Source organism: Macrobrachium rosenbergii, chromosome 13 (genome assembly GCF_040412425.1).
Source record: "Macrobrachium rosenbergii isolate ZJJX-2024 chromosome 13, ASM4041242v1, whole genome shotgun sequence".
Taxonomy (NCBI): Eukaryota; Metazoa; Arthropoda; class Malacostraca; order Decapoda; family Palaemonidae; genus Macrobrachium; species Macrobrachium rosenbergii.
In genome coordinates this window covers 37,808,913-37,826,205 of record NC_089753.1, presented here as the reverse complement: position 1 = coordinate 37,826,205, position 17,293 = coordinate 37,808,913, and the positions used below count along the sequence as shown (strand labels likewise).

Below are 17,293 nucleotides of genomic sequence, written 5' to 3'. Positions count from 1 at the left end.
TTTCATCTTTCCAGTCGACCTCTCTTTCTCTCTCTCTCTCTCTCTCAGGCACTGTCTCTCCCTCTCATTTTTTGACTCAATGTCTTTGTAATCTCTTCGACTGAATGCACTAGTCTTCGTGTTACCTCTTCGGGTACTTATCTGTTACTGTTATAATTCTCTCCAGTCACAACAGCCATTTCGAATTCTCTCTCTCTCTCTCTCTCTCTCTCTCTCTCTCTCTCTCTCTCTCTCTCTCTCTGTGAGTTAGTCATCTCTTCGTAACCCGCTTCTTACTTAACCTCTCCAGCCTTGTTTTTCTCTCTCTCATTCATCACCCCTTCTTCTCGAGTGCACAAAACAGGCGAGCTGGACAAGACTGTCACCGCCACTGTTCAGGAATGTTGACGCAGCAAAAAAGTGGGAGTCGGTTTCGAAGAAGCAGAAGACAAGAAGAAGAAAGTAGTGAATACGGATCTCGATGAGGAGGCTAAACGGAGCAAGACGACGGGACGCGCTACTTCAAGCCCTGTTTTGACCCAGGATTAAAAGAAGAGGAAGAGGCGGGAAGAGTAGGGAGTGAGTAGCAACGAAAGAATAGATGAGTTGCGCCTAGTACTGTCCATCTTTATGGAAATCACGGAGAGCAGAGGGCGGGAGAGACTTCCGAAATATGTCAGTCGAGAGACTCAATCGGTATGGCTAACCACCAAAGATTAAAACGTGCTGTGGAATTCTGACAGGCCTCGATAATGGATTACTTTTGAAAAACAAGGAGGGTAGATTAAGCCTCTATCATCTCTTTCTGCAATTACTACCTACTGTAAGAAGTACAGATAATAAATCCCCGTATCCAAATGTGAAACGATTTTACATCAGCACTTCTTCCAACACCGAATGACGCATGAGTCTTTGCGAAATTCCACCCCTCGTGTCTTTCCTGTGTTTTAGCTTCTACAATTTCTGCTCCTTGGCAGCCTCCCTTCTCATATTTCTCATGCAACCTGACATATTTTATATATATATATATATATATATATATATATATATATATATATATATATATATATATATATATATATATATATATGCAAGACTGCATGTACGCTAAAGGGGATTGCGCTGTTTGCAAAGAAAGTGGGGGATCGACAGTGCTGATGAACATTTCTTAAATTGGTCCAGATGAAAGGAATCGTCCTTAAAATTTTCCTCGGGAGCCACTGGAATCTGAGCTCATAACTGAAGTATTCTTACGGACACGCACACGCACGCACGCACATACACATATATATAACCTTACTATGAAGAACTTCGAAAAAGAGCTACTGAAACATGTCGGGCAAAGCCCGCAGAGTTTTTAACTGACCTATTTCATCGCCATAACCAATATGGCAATTAATAAAATGAGTGGCGGAATACAAAGGACCATTAATTTATAAAACACTACGGGAAGCTACAAATAAGTTTTTTCTTTTAAGTATAGCGTCCATTACTTATTTGTATTTATTTAAAAAAAAATTGCCTTATCTTACATATACAAATTTGTATTTGTGTCAACTCTAATGTAAATAAGTAGAGTTTAATTTTTTGTCACTTTTTGGTAATCTAAGATTCATAAGCAAGTTCTGACACTTCTACGATAATGCCTAGGTGAATATATAACAAGTTATTGAGGGCAATAAAATTTATGCATTAGGGCAGTCACAAAATGAGACTTCTAGTAAACACGGGTAATCAAAAATGTACTCATTCAATAAACGTTGGTGAACAAGAATATGTTCTGATGAATTATCTTCGCACTAGACATCTTGGCACCATTGTATACATTCCGACACTGACTTCCTATAGCCATCAGACTTAAAAAAAAAAAAAAAAAACATTCCATGTAGCCTGTAGCCAGTTCTAAGAGGACGCTTTTGAAAATGCCTAACGCTGGATATTCAGAGGCACTGGGTTATTAGATGCGTCACACCCCTAAACGTACAATAAACACGATAAACCTTCATATCAACAGCTGATTTTCTGACTATACAACACCCGAAATAAAAAGTTGTAGTACCAGCAGTAAATTTTAATGGTCTGGTGCAACCAACAAGAAACCATTAGGCATTCTTGCTGGGTATTCAGTAATTCAACGGAAAGCAAAGCAACTTCCGACTAGAAATACTGGCAGTAAATAACTACGGAAAGCTATCGTACTAAAAAGTTTAAAAGCTTTTTTTCAATACTGTCTTTGGAGACATTACACAGTACCTCAATTTTTGGGGAGACATGATATAATAATGAGACTGTATTAAAAATAGTTGTATCTTTTCATTTTCTGTCCTTTACCCTGTACAGGGTCATTCTCAATCGTCATAATTCTCCTCTTCATCATTTTACTTCACATATTAACATTCTAAATTATATGTGTCAAATATACTGTATATGTTCTATCACCGGTGCTTTATTCTTTAACATTCGTGACTTTTCACTCAAAATTTATGTCCTGTTCCTTTATATATCACTGAGCATAAATAACAGACCAGTTAATACCTGTGATATTATTCCTATATTAAAAATCTTCACCGTTATATGAGATACTCATATCCTTAACATGGCAGCTTAACCTTAACATCCTTAACCGTCCTGTAAAACATCCACGTCCTCTCATCATTTATTTCAAAACCTGTTGGTCAATACTTACACTGGCGTATAATTTGCCCCGGTTATTCATACAGAGGTAGAGTCCTGTGGCTTCGCTCCTGATCACCAAGACTCCGCGGTTGATCGGATGTAGGTACAGCAGCGCTGTGGGAGAGACAAGAGGTCATTAGTATACCTATGAGCCGACAAGGAGAGATAAGACAATAATGGCATTAGTTGAGTATGAAGTTGCATATCCTAAGTGCATATATAACGTATACATGAAATTAAATAGAACAAAGAGGATGTTGTGACTGATTTATGAAGAGCAGGCTATAAAGCCAAGCACTGGGGGACTTTCAGCCATTCAACGCCTAAGACTGAAGAGAGGGAATGGGAGTGGTTGGGCAACAAGATTCAGAGATCCAGAAAATAAACGAAAACTAGGAGATCGCTTCACAGTTGCACTAAAAAGTAACAGTTGAAGAGTTCGGACAACACGATGGAAGAAAGGAAGCAGGAACAGAGGTAAAGTAAAAGGCTATGAATTCGGTGCCGCTCGAGTGCCGACGGTACTTGGCAAACGACCTTTACTAATCATACTTTTCTTTGTAATTATTGCATCGTATTTTGTATATGGATTTTAAACATACAGGAGAGAGAGAGAGAGAGAGAGAGAGAGAGAGAGAGAGAGAGAGAGAGAGAGAGAGAGAGAGAGAGAGAGAGAAAAGGGGGTTTGAAGGCTACTAAATTAATTTTATATAACTAGAGTAGGATCTTGAGGAAGCCATATTGCAAGCATTCAACCTCATTCTTCGCTAGACCATATCTTTGGTGTTTTCACGAGGACTCTTTGGCATTTTAAATTTGTCAAAATCCGAGATGCAACGCCTTTTATGGAAATTAATTGACCCAGCAACTCTGGACTCAACCTTGCCTACTGGGGTACTACCGGGCATTATACAGAGATCAATGCGTTGGATTACCTTGGACAGATACTGGATTTCTCTCCAATATTCTGCAAATTTTTTAAATTTTCCATAAATGCTCATTCATTACTAAACAAAAGGCTTAGTTTTATATTTGTTTATATTCTACGAGTATAATACATCATATTAAAAGATGAATACGAAATGAATTATCCTGACCTCACATTCATTACATAATCTATCATAGGCATAAGACTAATCCAAGTACAAAAGAATACTTTACCCACACTAATTACTGATCTAGCCTGGACAATTATCTTTAATGTCAAAACTGTGAAAAGGATATGAAGGGTAACATAGGCCTATCAAATTTCCTGACGGGCTCAAGAAGTTAAATAAGTCAGGTTAGGTTAGTTCTGAAATGTCCGCTCTTTACTTACCAACATAAATTTATTTTGCAATTAAAACAAATATCTACTGTCTTTCCAGTATGAATTATCAAAACAACCAGGCTTTTGAGCATTTCTCGTGCTTGTAAAAAGAAAAACAGAATAGGTTTGGCCTACTGTATCCCATGCATCTACCATAATTCACATTGTTCTTATAGGCTAATATCATTTGCTTCCTTTACACTGTCAAGTTAAAAATATGAACACCGTATTACTTGGACTACGCTGAAGTTGAGGAAGACTGTCACAAATACATAAATCTAGCCTGAACACAAATGCCAAAGTTTGGTGTTCGCCTAGAGCACTCAGTCGGCTAGGCTACACAGGTTTGTGCCTAAAATTCTGTAAGACAGCCTGCGTGTACTGTACCTCGCCTGTGGTGGTGATGAATAGAAGAAAGCCAGTAACTTTTCTACTATCATATATTCTTGAAACGATTATTTCACAAAACAGTACAACAATAAAATTCTCCGCAGAAAAGTGGGTAAATATCTCCGTTTACTTAGCAAGAAGGAACTTGGCAACTAGAGTACTGTAAGTTTGAAAGCGAGTTGCAAAGACTGTTGACGTTGACGTAGACGAAAACTACTGTAAAATGAGTATCATAAACTATTATCATTGTTGTTGTAGTGGGAGAGTTCTTTTAGAATATATTGTTCAGATAAAACCAATAGGGGTAAAATCATGAATATAAACTTAATAAATATTTTTTTAGTAAGCTCCAAAATATAAACATTAATGGGAAGATCGATGATTACCTTGCACGTTCGTTTTAATTACATGTGGACTCTGTATAAAGGAATGCCAATAAACATGTTTTTGATACTTGAAGGTAGATTAATTTAATATTTAGCATAACACTGATGTCATCTTTCGATACATAAATATCCAAGCAAGATTTGTTTTCCACCAAATACGATAAAATCACTGGAAAGTACGAAGGCATAAGTATCAGTACAAGGGAGATTCAAACTCTTTATAAAACACGCTATTCCACTGGATCGGCTCATTTACGATCGTGTTTGTGTACGTAGGTGTTTGTGATATTGAGTGTGTGGAATTACACAGTGCAGGTGCTTGAGTGAAAACAATTGATAATTCATCACTTCATTTCGACGACTGTTAGGGCTGAGAGCCACAGGCGGTAGGCCTACCCTGGTCCCCAATCAACATTGGTTGAGTTTAATGAGTGCATCGATAGGCGACCTCCGGTGACTCCAAGGTAATAACAAGTTCGTCACTCAGTTATTCTGTTGACCAGCGAGATTAAAATACAGTAAATATGTGTATGTTAGTACTTGGATGGGTGAATTCCTACGAGCGGCCAAGGTTTGCAGTCAATAGCACCAGCTCCTTTGGCCTACACTGGTCTAACAGCCCATACTCTAAGAACCAATGTCTAAAAAAGGTAGGCGGGCCTGATTTGCAATTTTGTTTCTTTTATGGCTGTGGATTTTCCTTTCAAGATTTTCGTGTTTGTAGAGAAACATCCACGAAGGCTTTCGTAGATCGCTTTCATTCTTTGGGGGGGGGGAGGGGGAAGACATGCTGAGCGCAAGAGAAAGCATGATTGCGGAAAGAGTGCTCTAGGCCTATACCCGTTGGGCACGTTCGATTTTCTTGCTAAGTATTAAATCGAGACAGATAAAACTGGTCAGGACTTGGCATCCTTCAATAGGAATATTGTGTAAAATGGTGGGATGCCGTTTCCGTCTGTTAATTCCACACTTCGCGTCGTTGGCAGAAACTACAATGATTCCGAAATTCAACTAGAGGTTCCCCTGGGAAATTTATTCGGCAAACCTTCGGAATAACCAGAGACACATCGAAAAATGAATAGGAATCGACTATGCAGAAAATACATTACTGTAACTCTCAGTGAAGAAAGTTCTTTCAAACCCTTTCTCAAGCTACACGGGTAACAGGGCGAAATTAGACCTATATTTTTATTTTCCTCGAGCTATTTAAGATTACTGTAGATGTAACTCAACTGAAAATATTTTTATAATGATTTCAAAGTCAGTGTCAACCAAACCTATTATTTTAACCATGTGTATAACTGTATTGCTGTATACCCGCTAGCTCTGCACATGCCACCACCGATTGTCCGGAGTCGTTTCAGTTTGCTTAAGAAGGATTTATGTTTAAGTTTTCATAATATTAGTGTTTCTTTATGACTTCGGAGAGCAATAAAAAATAAATTTGTATAGTTTTTTTACTAAATGAAAAGTACGAAACTAGGCCTATACTATACATTAAGAAATTAGAAAATTGAGAAATTTCACGACGAATACATCTTAGCATAACTCAATAGGCTGATGATGTCTTTTGTTAAATAACGATATCCTTGTGTTGACGGTGGGGAATTCGGGTCATTGAGTAATGAGTAGTTTTATGAAAACCGAGTTTATTATTTTGGAGACTAAATGTGATTACAAGTCTACATTTTCGTACATCTAGAACTCTCTGCCAAACTGTTTACAAAGAAACGATGTTTTTCCATAATGATGTCATTTCTGGTTTTATGTGGTTCAGAGTTTGGCGGAAAGATGCATTAGACCTACTGCACCATTAAAAAGTCATCATGTTACTACACATATAGGATTAAGGATTACGTTTGATTTATTTGATGTATATAACCCAGTTTCTTGATGCAGATTTTTCACATAGGCTTAATCTGTTTTTATTGGAATTATGCAGTTGATATAATGTGTGTAGGGTATGTGCTACATACTGTGATGTCAGTTGGTATGGATTGTGTGTGGATGTGCGTGCACCTGAGCTTAGATGTAGAAGAGAGAGAGAGGGAGGGGGGTTCGTTCATTACTCACTGAACTGCCAGTTGCTGGATAAAGTTGTGCCCATGATTAGATCAGACCATATATTTTATTACTTCGTGGACGCATTGTTCGCCAAATTTTATGCACAGGCAAAATTCACAAGTGCTGGTTACACACCCAACCCGCTCTCTCTCTCTCTCTCTCTCTCTCTCTCTCTCTCTCTCTCTCTCTCTCTCTCTCTCTCTCTCTAACGCGGCACATCAACTCGTATTTTTCCCAGATGATCACAGAGATTCGAGGGTAAACATTTGCATGCCGAAAGCGGACGATAATGACGGGTGCTAGCTTTTATGGACTGGCTGGCCAAAATTGCATATCACGGCCTTATTCTCCGATGAAGATATCAAACAGAAGGATGTAACAAAAAAGATATAAAAAAGAGAAGATAGATGATAATCGGAGAGACTCCTGTTTGTGGAGCTATAGAATTTGAGGATGGCGCTGGTCTTCTAATCCCCTGTGTGGGTGATTAGAGGTGGTAGTGATGAACGAGAGGTAACGATAATGATGATAATAATGATAATAATGGTGTTGATACAAGAAAGGCCAGGGGTGTTCATCTTAAAAGAACAAAAGAGCTGCAATGTGTAGGAAGCTTTATAAGGGACTAACTGGGTGCTTGGCCGTGGCGAGTCAGTCGCTTGTCCAATATTCCACCCTACTTAGGCTAACCCATCTCCCCTTCCATCCCCCCACCACACACACCTCAGCCACCAGCACATATATATAAAGAGTTTTTCCGTTGACATGATCACGTGTGGTTTTAAGAGCAATTATCCGTGATGGCACGAGGCCATCTTAGTATAAACGCAAGAAAGGGGTTATCCACAATTTCAAGACGTGTGTCAGACAGACCGTTGTTGTGTTTAGATCAAGTCAAGGGGGATTTCTAGTTGAATGCCTTGGATAAAATTTTCCTTATTGAATGGAATTTAATGAAATTAAATACTTCATATTTTATGGAATGCTCCATATTTAATGAAATTCATAGAATATAAAGCCCCCTATTTAGTGGAATAGAATGAAGGGCTCTAATTCTTGAAATGAAATACTCCATATTTATAAGAAGCAGTGACTGCAATTCTTTATGTAATGGAATTCATGGAGTGGAGTATTCCTGAATAATGCGATAGAGGGAATAATATAATGGAATGCATGGATTTAAATGCTTCGTATTTTAGTTTTAAATAGTTTAAAGTTGAAATACTTAGCATTCAATTCTCGTTATTTAATGAGATACATGTAGTGATTAAAAAAAATTGTGTAATGGGTGGAGTGGAAATATGGTAATGCAACTAGCCGGTAAAAATGAAATGGGTGGAGTCAAAGACTCCATATTTAATGAAGTAGGTGTCATATAGGCAAGTGCTCCTTGTTAAATGGGGTGAATGAATTGAAGTAATTATTTTTGGAATTAATGGATTGTGGAGCTCATTATTAAACATAATGGACTGAAATACGCCTTATTTAATGATGTGGACACATTTGAGAGCTCCTCATTTAATGCAATAGATGAAATGAAATATTCCCTATTTGTCGGAGTGGATATTTTCAAATACTTAGGTGACAGAATGGCTGGAACGAGTAAAGGGTCCACCCCGTAGAGGGTTAGTGCCGTCAGTGCACCTCATGTGGTGCACTGTAGGCATTACTTAGGTTCTTTGCAGGTGCTGCAACCCGTTTCGTTCCTTTTACTGTACCTCCTTTCATATTCTCTTTCTTTCCTCTTACTCTCCACCCTCTCCTAACGATTGATTTATAGTGCTACTGCGAGGTCTTCCTCCTGTTGCACCTTTCAGACCTTACCGTCAGTTTCCATTTCAGCGCTGAATGACCTCATAGGTCCCAGTGCTTGGCCTTTGGCCTAAATTCTATATATTCTGTTCAATTCTATTCAATTCAGTAAAAGGTCCTTATTTCATGTGTGACTGGGATGCAAATGATGCGCCCCGTTTAGTAGAAGGGTTGAAAGACTCCCTGAATTGAAAGATTTTTTGGGATGAATTATGAAGGACTGTCTCTTTAACGAAGTGGTGGGCTGTAGTTGTCCTTATTTATTTATAATGGTAGTCAAACTCTGGATTTTAATTAGTGATAAAATGAAAATCTTATCATTTAGTAAACTTTGAAATTGAACAGTATTTTATAATCAGCCCCATGAAAGGAAACTTTTCCTATTTAAACTGTTGAATAGAATTGTTTCTTTGTTAAAACAGTAGAGTGATTGAAGTTCCCTATGTAAACGAGTTTGCGAAACCCTGTATAAGTGATGGTACATGTAGGATCATTTTATATAGAGTAGAATTTAAATGACTCCACATTGAGTAGTACGGCCCTTAAATTGTTTAGCAGGCAGCTAGGTATTTTTCTATAAAACTCACAGGACGAAACTCACAGTAAATCAACGAAACGAAACATTAATTGAGTTATTGTCCACATGGAAAAGAGAACAAGAAAAACTTGGTTTACTCATATTCAACAGTTTTCTGCATTGAAGTAAAGTTAAAAGAGAACTTAAAGGATCTGCCCCGTGTTCCCAACCCCCAGCCCCCTTTTCTACCAGACCTTACATAATGGCACACAGTGTAATTGCAGATCGAGAAACCAGTCAGGGAGATAGCACAGTATTTTATGATTTTTTTTCCTTCTACCAAATAATTTTTTTTTTATTACAAGAAATCCTTTTACATTCTGTTATTGTATAAACAAAGGCTCAAAACTAACAAAAGTTATTGAACAACCAGATATATACAGCAAATATATACATTGCAGTAAATCATATTTTATGATTGGTAGACTTGGTATTCATTCCCAGCCATTTAAATTGGCTCTATCGGTTTTTACATCTGAGTCTGATTGCACCACATCAGATTTGAACTCTTGATTGGCATTCATAGATTCTCTGCGAATCATGTAATGGTTGCTGTTACAGTTGCACTGATTGGATGGTTCGTTTATATATAATCAGAGGTCAGGTGAGCTACTTTGTTTTTTATATTTTAGCTAGAGATTTGTTGTTTTGAATATCTGCATGGCAATCTCAGCATCTGTAAGTCATCTGTGTGAAGTCACCATTCTCTGAACAGTCACTCGTCACCTCTTGTCATCCCTCGGCTTGACACCAACATTTTGCCTCTGATCTTGTTCTTATCTTTAAAGATATTCTCTTTACAGCTTTCCTTTTTTTTTTGTCCTATCCTTATCCCTGTCACTCATTCTCATGGTATTTGCCGCATTTACACTTAATCTTTAGTAAGGGTCAGCTACTTCCATTTTCCGGTTTTCGGTATCAACAGCTTTAACCTATTAACTTTCCGACATTAAACTTATGGTGTCTGTTTTTTAAAATCATCTTATTTTGTCATTCATCCAATGCTAAACTTTCTTCGCACACTCCGAGTTGAAATTTCCTTAATCCCTCTCTCCGACTGTGTTGAAATTATTACTCTGCTCTTTGCGGTAACATACCTTATGTCATCCCATACATTTTGTTTAGCCCAGGTCAAGGAACCTTAACCGTTATATAAATTAGCCCTTCTCTTATCTTACCTTACCTTTTTCATCCCCTGCACCTTCCTCAGTCAAAGTAAATACAGCCAATTCTTGTAAAAAAAAATTGCCTTTCTTCATCGCTCATATTTTTTTCTCATTCAGAGCCCTTCTTTACATCTTAGATATATTATCAGTATCCCCTAGAAGTTCTCTAAATTTCCTTTATCCCCTACCAAAATTAAGGGTGTCTTTCCTCTTTAAAGCATGGCTTGCTAGGTCTGGTCATCTTCCCTCGAAGCCAGTCTTTTGTTCTAATACATCACTTTCTTAATCGCATTATTGCTTTTTAATTTTTTTCCTCTTTATCTTTCTTATGTCTAGGTGCTCCTATAAATTCTTCCAGATTGAGTGTTTGCTTGCGAATTAAGCTGTATTTAACCAGGTTTCTCAAAATCCTAATCGTAATAAAAGCAACTTTCCGTTTTACCAGTAGTTTCGAGTACTCTTTTAATCAGTGAATCAGTTTTCTTTATTTACGCTGCATCGAAATCAATTTTCTTTTACTTGGAATTCTTGTGTATACGTCACGTGGCCATTAGACATTCAAAAGTTCTCGGCAGTGTTTTCCATTTTATCCATGAATATTTGCGTTGATACTTAGCTGCTGTCAAGTTTGATCAGAAGGAGTACTCCTCTTGATCTTAATCCAGTTCCGTACTTGTTTACTCCGTTGGATTTCAGGCTTCATTTTGATCTACTGTCGCTCGCACAAGGCTCCCAAAATGCTTAAAGTTTCTGTAATTGGTTTAATATAAACGAATCTACCCTCAGCCATTCTCTTGTGTCTAGGTTGTGATGAAATCAAGTTATTCTGTTTCCAAGATAATAGCAACTCCTTTGTTTAGGATCTGGACTCCACTTGTTTTCAGTAACTTCTTTGTTTCACCGCGGGGGTGTCGGTTGTTGAGTTTTGCAGGATTGGGTCAGGTAAGCACTTGGATGGGTGACCACCAGTGAAAGAAAGGGACATCTTGTGCATAAGCTACCGTTGCATTATTATTATTATTATTATTATTATTATTATTATTATTATTATTATTATTATTTAGTAGTTTAATGAGACAGTCGAGTTATTTCTTTGAGTTCGCATAGGGCTTGGCCGAAGGATTTGAATTGTTCTGAAAGGTGAAAATTTGAGCGAGGAAAAGTTAAAGAAGATGAACAGCTAAGTTGGAAGAGAGACCAGAGGTGACGAATGAAAAGTAAGTGACTGAAAGCCATGTAGGCTAGCCGGGAGCGAAAGGACGTTACAGTGCTTCATAACTTGCGACAGACCTTAGGAGTATGCTGCCCTAAAATGGAAAACTGCCATATCTGCAAAATTTTCGAAATTGAGATATGCCACCTATTCGGTTCGTGAAACTAATACACAAGTTTATGCAGTTTCAGAATGGTTCTTCAATGCTCTATTTAGGGGGTCCCATTTGCAGTATCTGCAAAATCAGTACTGAGGCAAGGGAAAACTGCAGTATCTACCATTTTTCTCAGTTTTGTATTTTTGCAGATACAACAGTCTTCCATTTTATGGCAGTATGGTATGATCGATTACGGGTCACAACGAGACCCGAGAAACGAGCAAGGTGACCGAGCATCCACCACCCTGAATGACCGCGAGACCTTGGACGCTGCATCTCGTTATCTCTGTATTTATGTGGTTGTGCGGAATGCAAGAGTTCCTTGGGTGTTTATATAAACTAATCGGGTCGTAACGAGCCGGCGAACGATGTCATTAGGCCTGTTAATGAGTACGGAGACTGCTTCGTCAGTAGGATGTGCCTCGCGTGTGATGCCGTGAGATCTTCTGAAGAAGAAGAAAAATAGAGAGCGGTGATGCTCTGTGGATGTTATCGTTTTGCACGTGTGTGATTCATTTGTTAAGAGCATCATTTGGCATGACCATTATCTTAATTATTTTCAACTGTCATAGTTATCATCATTGTCATCATCGTTACCCCATGTCTATTACAATCGCCACCTACTGCCTTAATACGGCATTAATACAGATAGTATCAATTACCCCAATCTTTATAATTTTTAATTTGTTTGTGTATTTATTTGACTTAAAGACACCGTCATGGATGTATAAACAAGTAAAAAATGCGCCGAAGTTTCTTCGGCGCACTCACGTTTTCTTTACAGCGTATAATCAAGGCCACTGTAAATAGATCTATCGTTCGATGGTATCGGTATAATGCTGTATGAGCCGCGGCCCATGAAGCTTTAACCACGGCCCGGTGGTGGCATGTTCAATCGTTTCCAGACGCACGATTATGGCTAACTTTAACCTTGAATAAAATAAAAACTACTGAGGCTAGAGGGCTGCAATTTGTTATGTTTGATGATGGGAGGGTGGATGATCAACATACCAATTTGCAGCCGTCTAGCCTCAGTAGTTTTTAAGATCTGAGGGCGGACGGACAGGCAATTAAAAAACTAAAAAAAGGCAGCCATATCCAGCTCTTCCACTCTGAGAAAAGCAAGATGAGTGAAAAAATGAGGATGATTGTTATGAAGATTTTCTGTTATAAGATGATGACAAACGAGGCTCTTGAACAGAAACAGTAAGAACTAAGTAAACATGGTTGATGGAAGAAAATTCCGATTTTTCAAGGAATTACGTTTGGTTATGAAGAGCTGTGTTGATAGTTTTATTTTTCTACCTCAGTAAACGCATGTATAAAAGTTGTTGTTTATGGAGAAAGTAAAGAAAATTACAGTACTTCATAAAAATTACTTTAAGGATATCGTAATGTAATACCTTAACAAACAACGAAAAGCTTCTTATTTACCAATAGTGTGCTCTACATAAGCCAGACGTCAAGCCAGACGAAAAATCTCAGTGACGAATTGTCATCTTAACAGAACAGTAGACTGCCGTCAGAGTGACATAACGAGTGTGATAAATGGCTTTGCTGGCTTGTTCAAAAGAGCGCAGTATCGCACAGCAACTTGTTATGACAGAGCTAAAAGAGTGACTGTTGTGTGCTTGTTAATCTGTGCCGCGCCTCCTCACGAGAACACAAGGAGAGACGAGTTTGCGTGGAAAACACTGCGGACGAAAACAAAGGCGATTCGTATCTTAAGGTTACAGAGGTGTCTGTTTCTCGTGACGACTCGAGATTAGCAAAAGTTAAACGTCTCGTTTTCGATGACTCAATCAGGGTTTTGTTCTGCTAGCTCTCTCTCTCTCTCTCTCTCTCTCTCTCTCTCTCTCTCTCTCTCTTCCCACAAAATATCGTGGTATCTTGTTGGCACATAATTCAGTTTTACCATAAAATCTGCATTATGTGTTGTTATTTATGGTTAAAACTAGTTGAAATGTGTGTGGCAGAATGAAGGCGACTGTTGACGGGAGGTCAAATATACGAATTTTTCTTTCTGTAACGTTGGTGCAAATTATTATTATTATTATTATTATTATTATTATTATTATTATTATTATTATTATTATTGAGGTTGTTGCTGTTAGTGTTAATATGCTGCTGGTGTTTCATACTATCGTTTTCATCATTATTGCATATACATATTATTGTTCGTCTTGAACCAGATACCTGTACCCTTCATAGATCTGTGTATTTCCATATTATTATTATTATTATTATTATTATTATTATTATTATTATTATTATTATTATTATTTTTAACTAAAGCTAGCGTCATTAATATCGTAATTGCCTTTTAGATAGGATCCGTGCTGGAGTTTGCACAAGATTCGTGTCATGATCCGCACTAGGCGCCTTAAGGAAGTCACCCACTTTTAACAGGAGATTTTAAGGTAGAGGAATATTTTCAGAGCTTATGAGTTGGTTCGAGGCTGACCTAGAGAATTTTTCAAGCGAATCGGCTCGAAGGTGGCATCGGGATTTATTGTAAAGAGATGGGCTTAAAGGTGAACTATAAGACCAACCGATGGACTTTTGTTAAAGGAATTGGTTTAAAGCTGACTTTAAGAACTTCTCAGAATAGAAAAAAGGGCTGAATGCTGACTTTACTTTTGAAGTAATCAATTTTTAAAGGAATGGGCCTTCGAGATTTGGAGAAGGGTTTCCTTATTCGAAAAGCGAAAGAAGGGCTGTGTACGATTTCACTGGTTGACTTGCAAAATTGTGTCGATGTCGGCATTGGGAGACAAATGGCAATGCCCCTTTAATTAAGACGTTGAATTTATAGTTGAGGATAAGGGGGAGGGGGCGGGACGTGCCGTCTCGCTCTGATCATGTTTTCCTCATTCCTGTGTCTTCTTGTTCGTCCTGTCTTATCCCTGTTTTTCTCATTCCTTTCCATCCTCGTTCTCTTCATCTTTTCTGCCTCCCTTCCTTCTTGTTCTCATTTTCTTCTCCTCATCCTCTTCAGTAATCTTGCTATTAATCAACCACTTCACCAGGCAGTTTTTAGGAATACAAAACGACCGTGGCCTCCCACTCCGTCTCCCCTTCTAACCCAATCCCGACTCCCTCCATTCCCCCAACCTCCCTCTCTCTCTCTCTCTCTCTCTCTCTCTCTCTCTCTCTCTCTCTCTCTCTCTCTCTCTCTCTCTCTCTCTCAAAAACAACCTTCACGCGTCCACCTTATTTGGTGAGAGATTTAGATCAGGGGTCTGGTTTCGGAGTTGGTATCGTCTGCAGTAATCGTGGGACAGATTACCGGGTACCGTCGGTGTCCTCAGTACCCCCGTGGCACGCATTAACCTAAGCGTAAGCACAGACACTCTTTTTGGATGTGTTTGTATTATTTTTGTTATATATTGCCATTGCAGATGGTGAAGACACTTTCATCAAAACAGCTGTTATGACCAGTGTAGCCACTTACAATCTTCTTCCCTGTCACATAGGTAGGTCTCTCTCTCTCTCTCTCTCTCTCTCTCTCTCTCTCTCTCTCTCTCTCTCTCTCTCTCTCTCTCTCTCTCTCTCATCGATGGTGTTTTATAGCTGTTGCAGAAATTGAGGAGAGGTAAACATACAGTATTAATAACTGCTAAGATCTCACTCTCAAATCAGCGCTAGTTTCAATCTTTACAGACACCTTGTCAGTCTTGTATGTATAGTTATTTGGCAAACCAACATTGCACCCCTTTTACGAGTCTGTTGTAACAATCATCTCTCTCTCTCTCTCTCTCTCTCTCTCTCTCTCTCTCTCTCTCTCTCTCTCTCTCTCATACTGTACAAGAAATGACAACCCTTGCACATTAATAAATCCCGATGATTTTTACTGTTGTCAATTGTTTGATTATGATTTAGAACGAGGTATGATGCTGCGGTCTTTGTATAATCATAACAGAAACCATATATACTAAATCTCTCTCTCTCTCTCTCTCTCTCTCTCTCTCTCTCTCTCTCTCTCTCTCTCTCTCTCTCTCTCTTCAAGTATATCAATATCTGCGCTTTCTCTCCGCCGATGTAACTGGCAATTTAACTTTTCTGCCTCGTAAATATTACCTTATTACCTTTTGTATGTCATCCGACATGGCAGTTGTATGTTTGTAATTATTATAAGCCCGGCGAAAATGCATGTGTATGCATTTTCACAAATTTATATGTTAGTATTTGTCTGTATGAAAGATGTTTATAGTTATATGGACATTCGTATATATGTGATTTTTTATGTAACATGAATGTATGTAAAGTCATTTATATGTACGTAAATATACTAGGCGATTTGTGGAAACTTGTTTTTATGGATGTATCTATGTCGTAGACTATTGTTTACATTTGTATGTCTGAGTGCATTCATCATCGTTATAGCAGTGTCTTTCCTTGGTTTGTGCTGATATGTGTTGGGTTCAGTCATTTTCTTTTATAGCTGCAAGTAATTTTCTTTAACAGATGCACATGACATATTATGAACATTATGCAGTTTGTAAAACATGGAGAGCTCCTATTTACACTATATATATATATATATATATATATATATATATATATATATATATATATATATATATATATATACAGTATATCTATATACATATATATGTGTATGTGTTTGCAGAATGTGTGTGTTTGTGTATTTTATATTTATATTTTTAATTTTCAGCCATATATAGACGTTGAACCCTAATCCAGGTGTGTTGCGACCACCTGACGTAAGTGTGGTTTGGGTGCTTACCGCGCCTCCCCTCCCCCTCCCCTCCCCTCCCCTTCTCTGCACCCATCCCCACCTCTCTCTCTCTCTCTCTCTCTCTCTCTCTCTCTCTCTCTCTCTCTCTCTCTCTGTGAACCTCCTGGTGCTGGGTTTTCTAAATTTGGATCTACAAAGAGAGATACGATGGACGTCCGTCTCTGTTGGACTTGATGGATATGCCACGGCGGCGTGTTTTAAGATAATCTTTTTCTTTTTCTTATCGCTTCCACTCCTGTCTTTCTTTCTTTCTTTCTCTCTTTCTTTCTTTCTTTCTTTCTCAATTTATTGATGCATTTATGATTGTTTGTTCGAGAGCCATCTGGGTGGCTGATTGGCGGCGATTTTAAGGTACACACGTTCTCCCTTCATGGTGTTGCATTAGAGTTCTTTCTCCCTTTATTTGTATATATATATATATATATATATATATATATATATATATATATATATATATACACTTATATATAATATATATGTATATATAGATACTTATATATATGTATATATATGTAGAATCTACTGGTCACTGTTTACCAGATACACATGTAATTGTAATAGATTCAGTGCCCTCTTTAACTTCTCGAAGTCTTTGCGTATCCAAAAAGGCGCGAAGAATTCGACAAGTTAAGGGGGCATCGCGGCTATTACAATTACATGTATACACATTCATAAATATAAAAATAGATCAATATATAGATAGACAGACAGAGAATGAAAGAGAATGAAACTGAATATAAATCACTAGCACAATGAACCTCTAACTTTCAAATTTCTTTGTGGAGATGTCAAGGTTTTCAGT

General features: G+C 38.0%; 1 protein-coding gene across 1 annotated transcript in view; it reads right to left on the bottom strand.

Annotated features, from left to right (window-relative positions):
* LOC136845201 (uncharacterized) overlaps positions 1-17,293 on the bottom strand; it is a 241,014-nt gene that overhangs the window by 10,438 nt on the left and 213,283 nt on the right. The window contains exon 2 of the mRNA XM_067115240.1: positions 2,666-2,769. Within this exon, the coding sequence (XP_066971341.1) occupies positions 2,666-2,769 (104 nt within the window). The remainder of the gene's footprint in view (positions 1-2,665; positions 2,770-17,293) is intronic.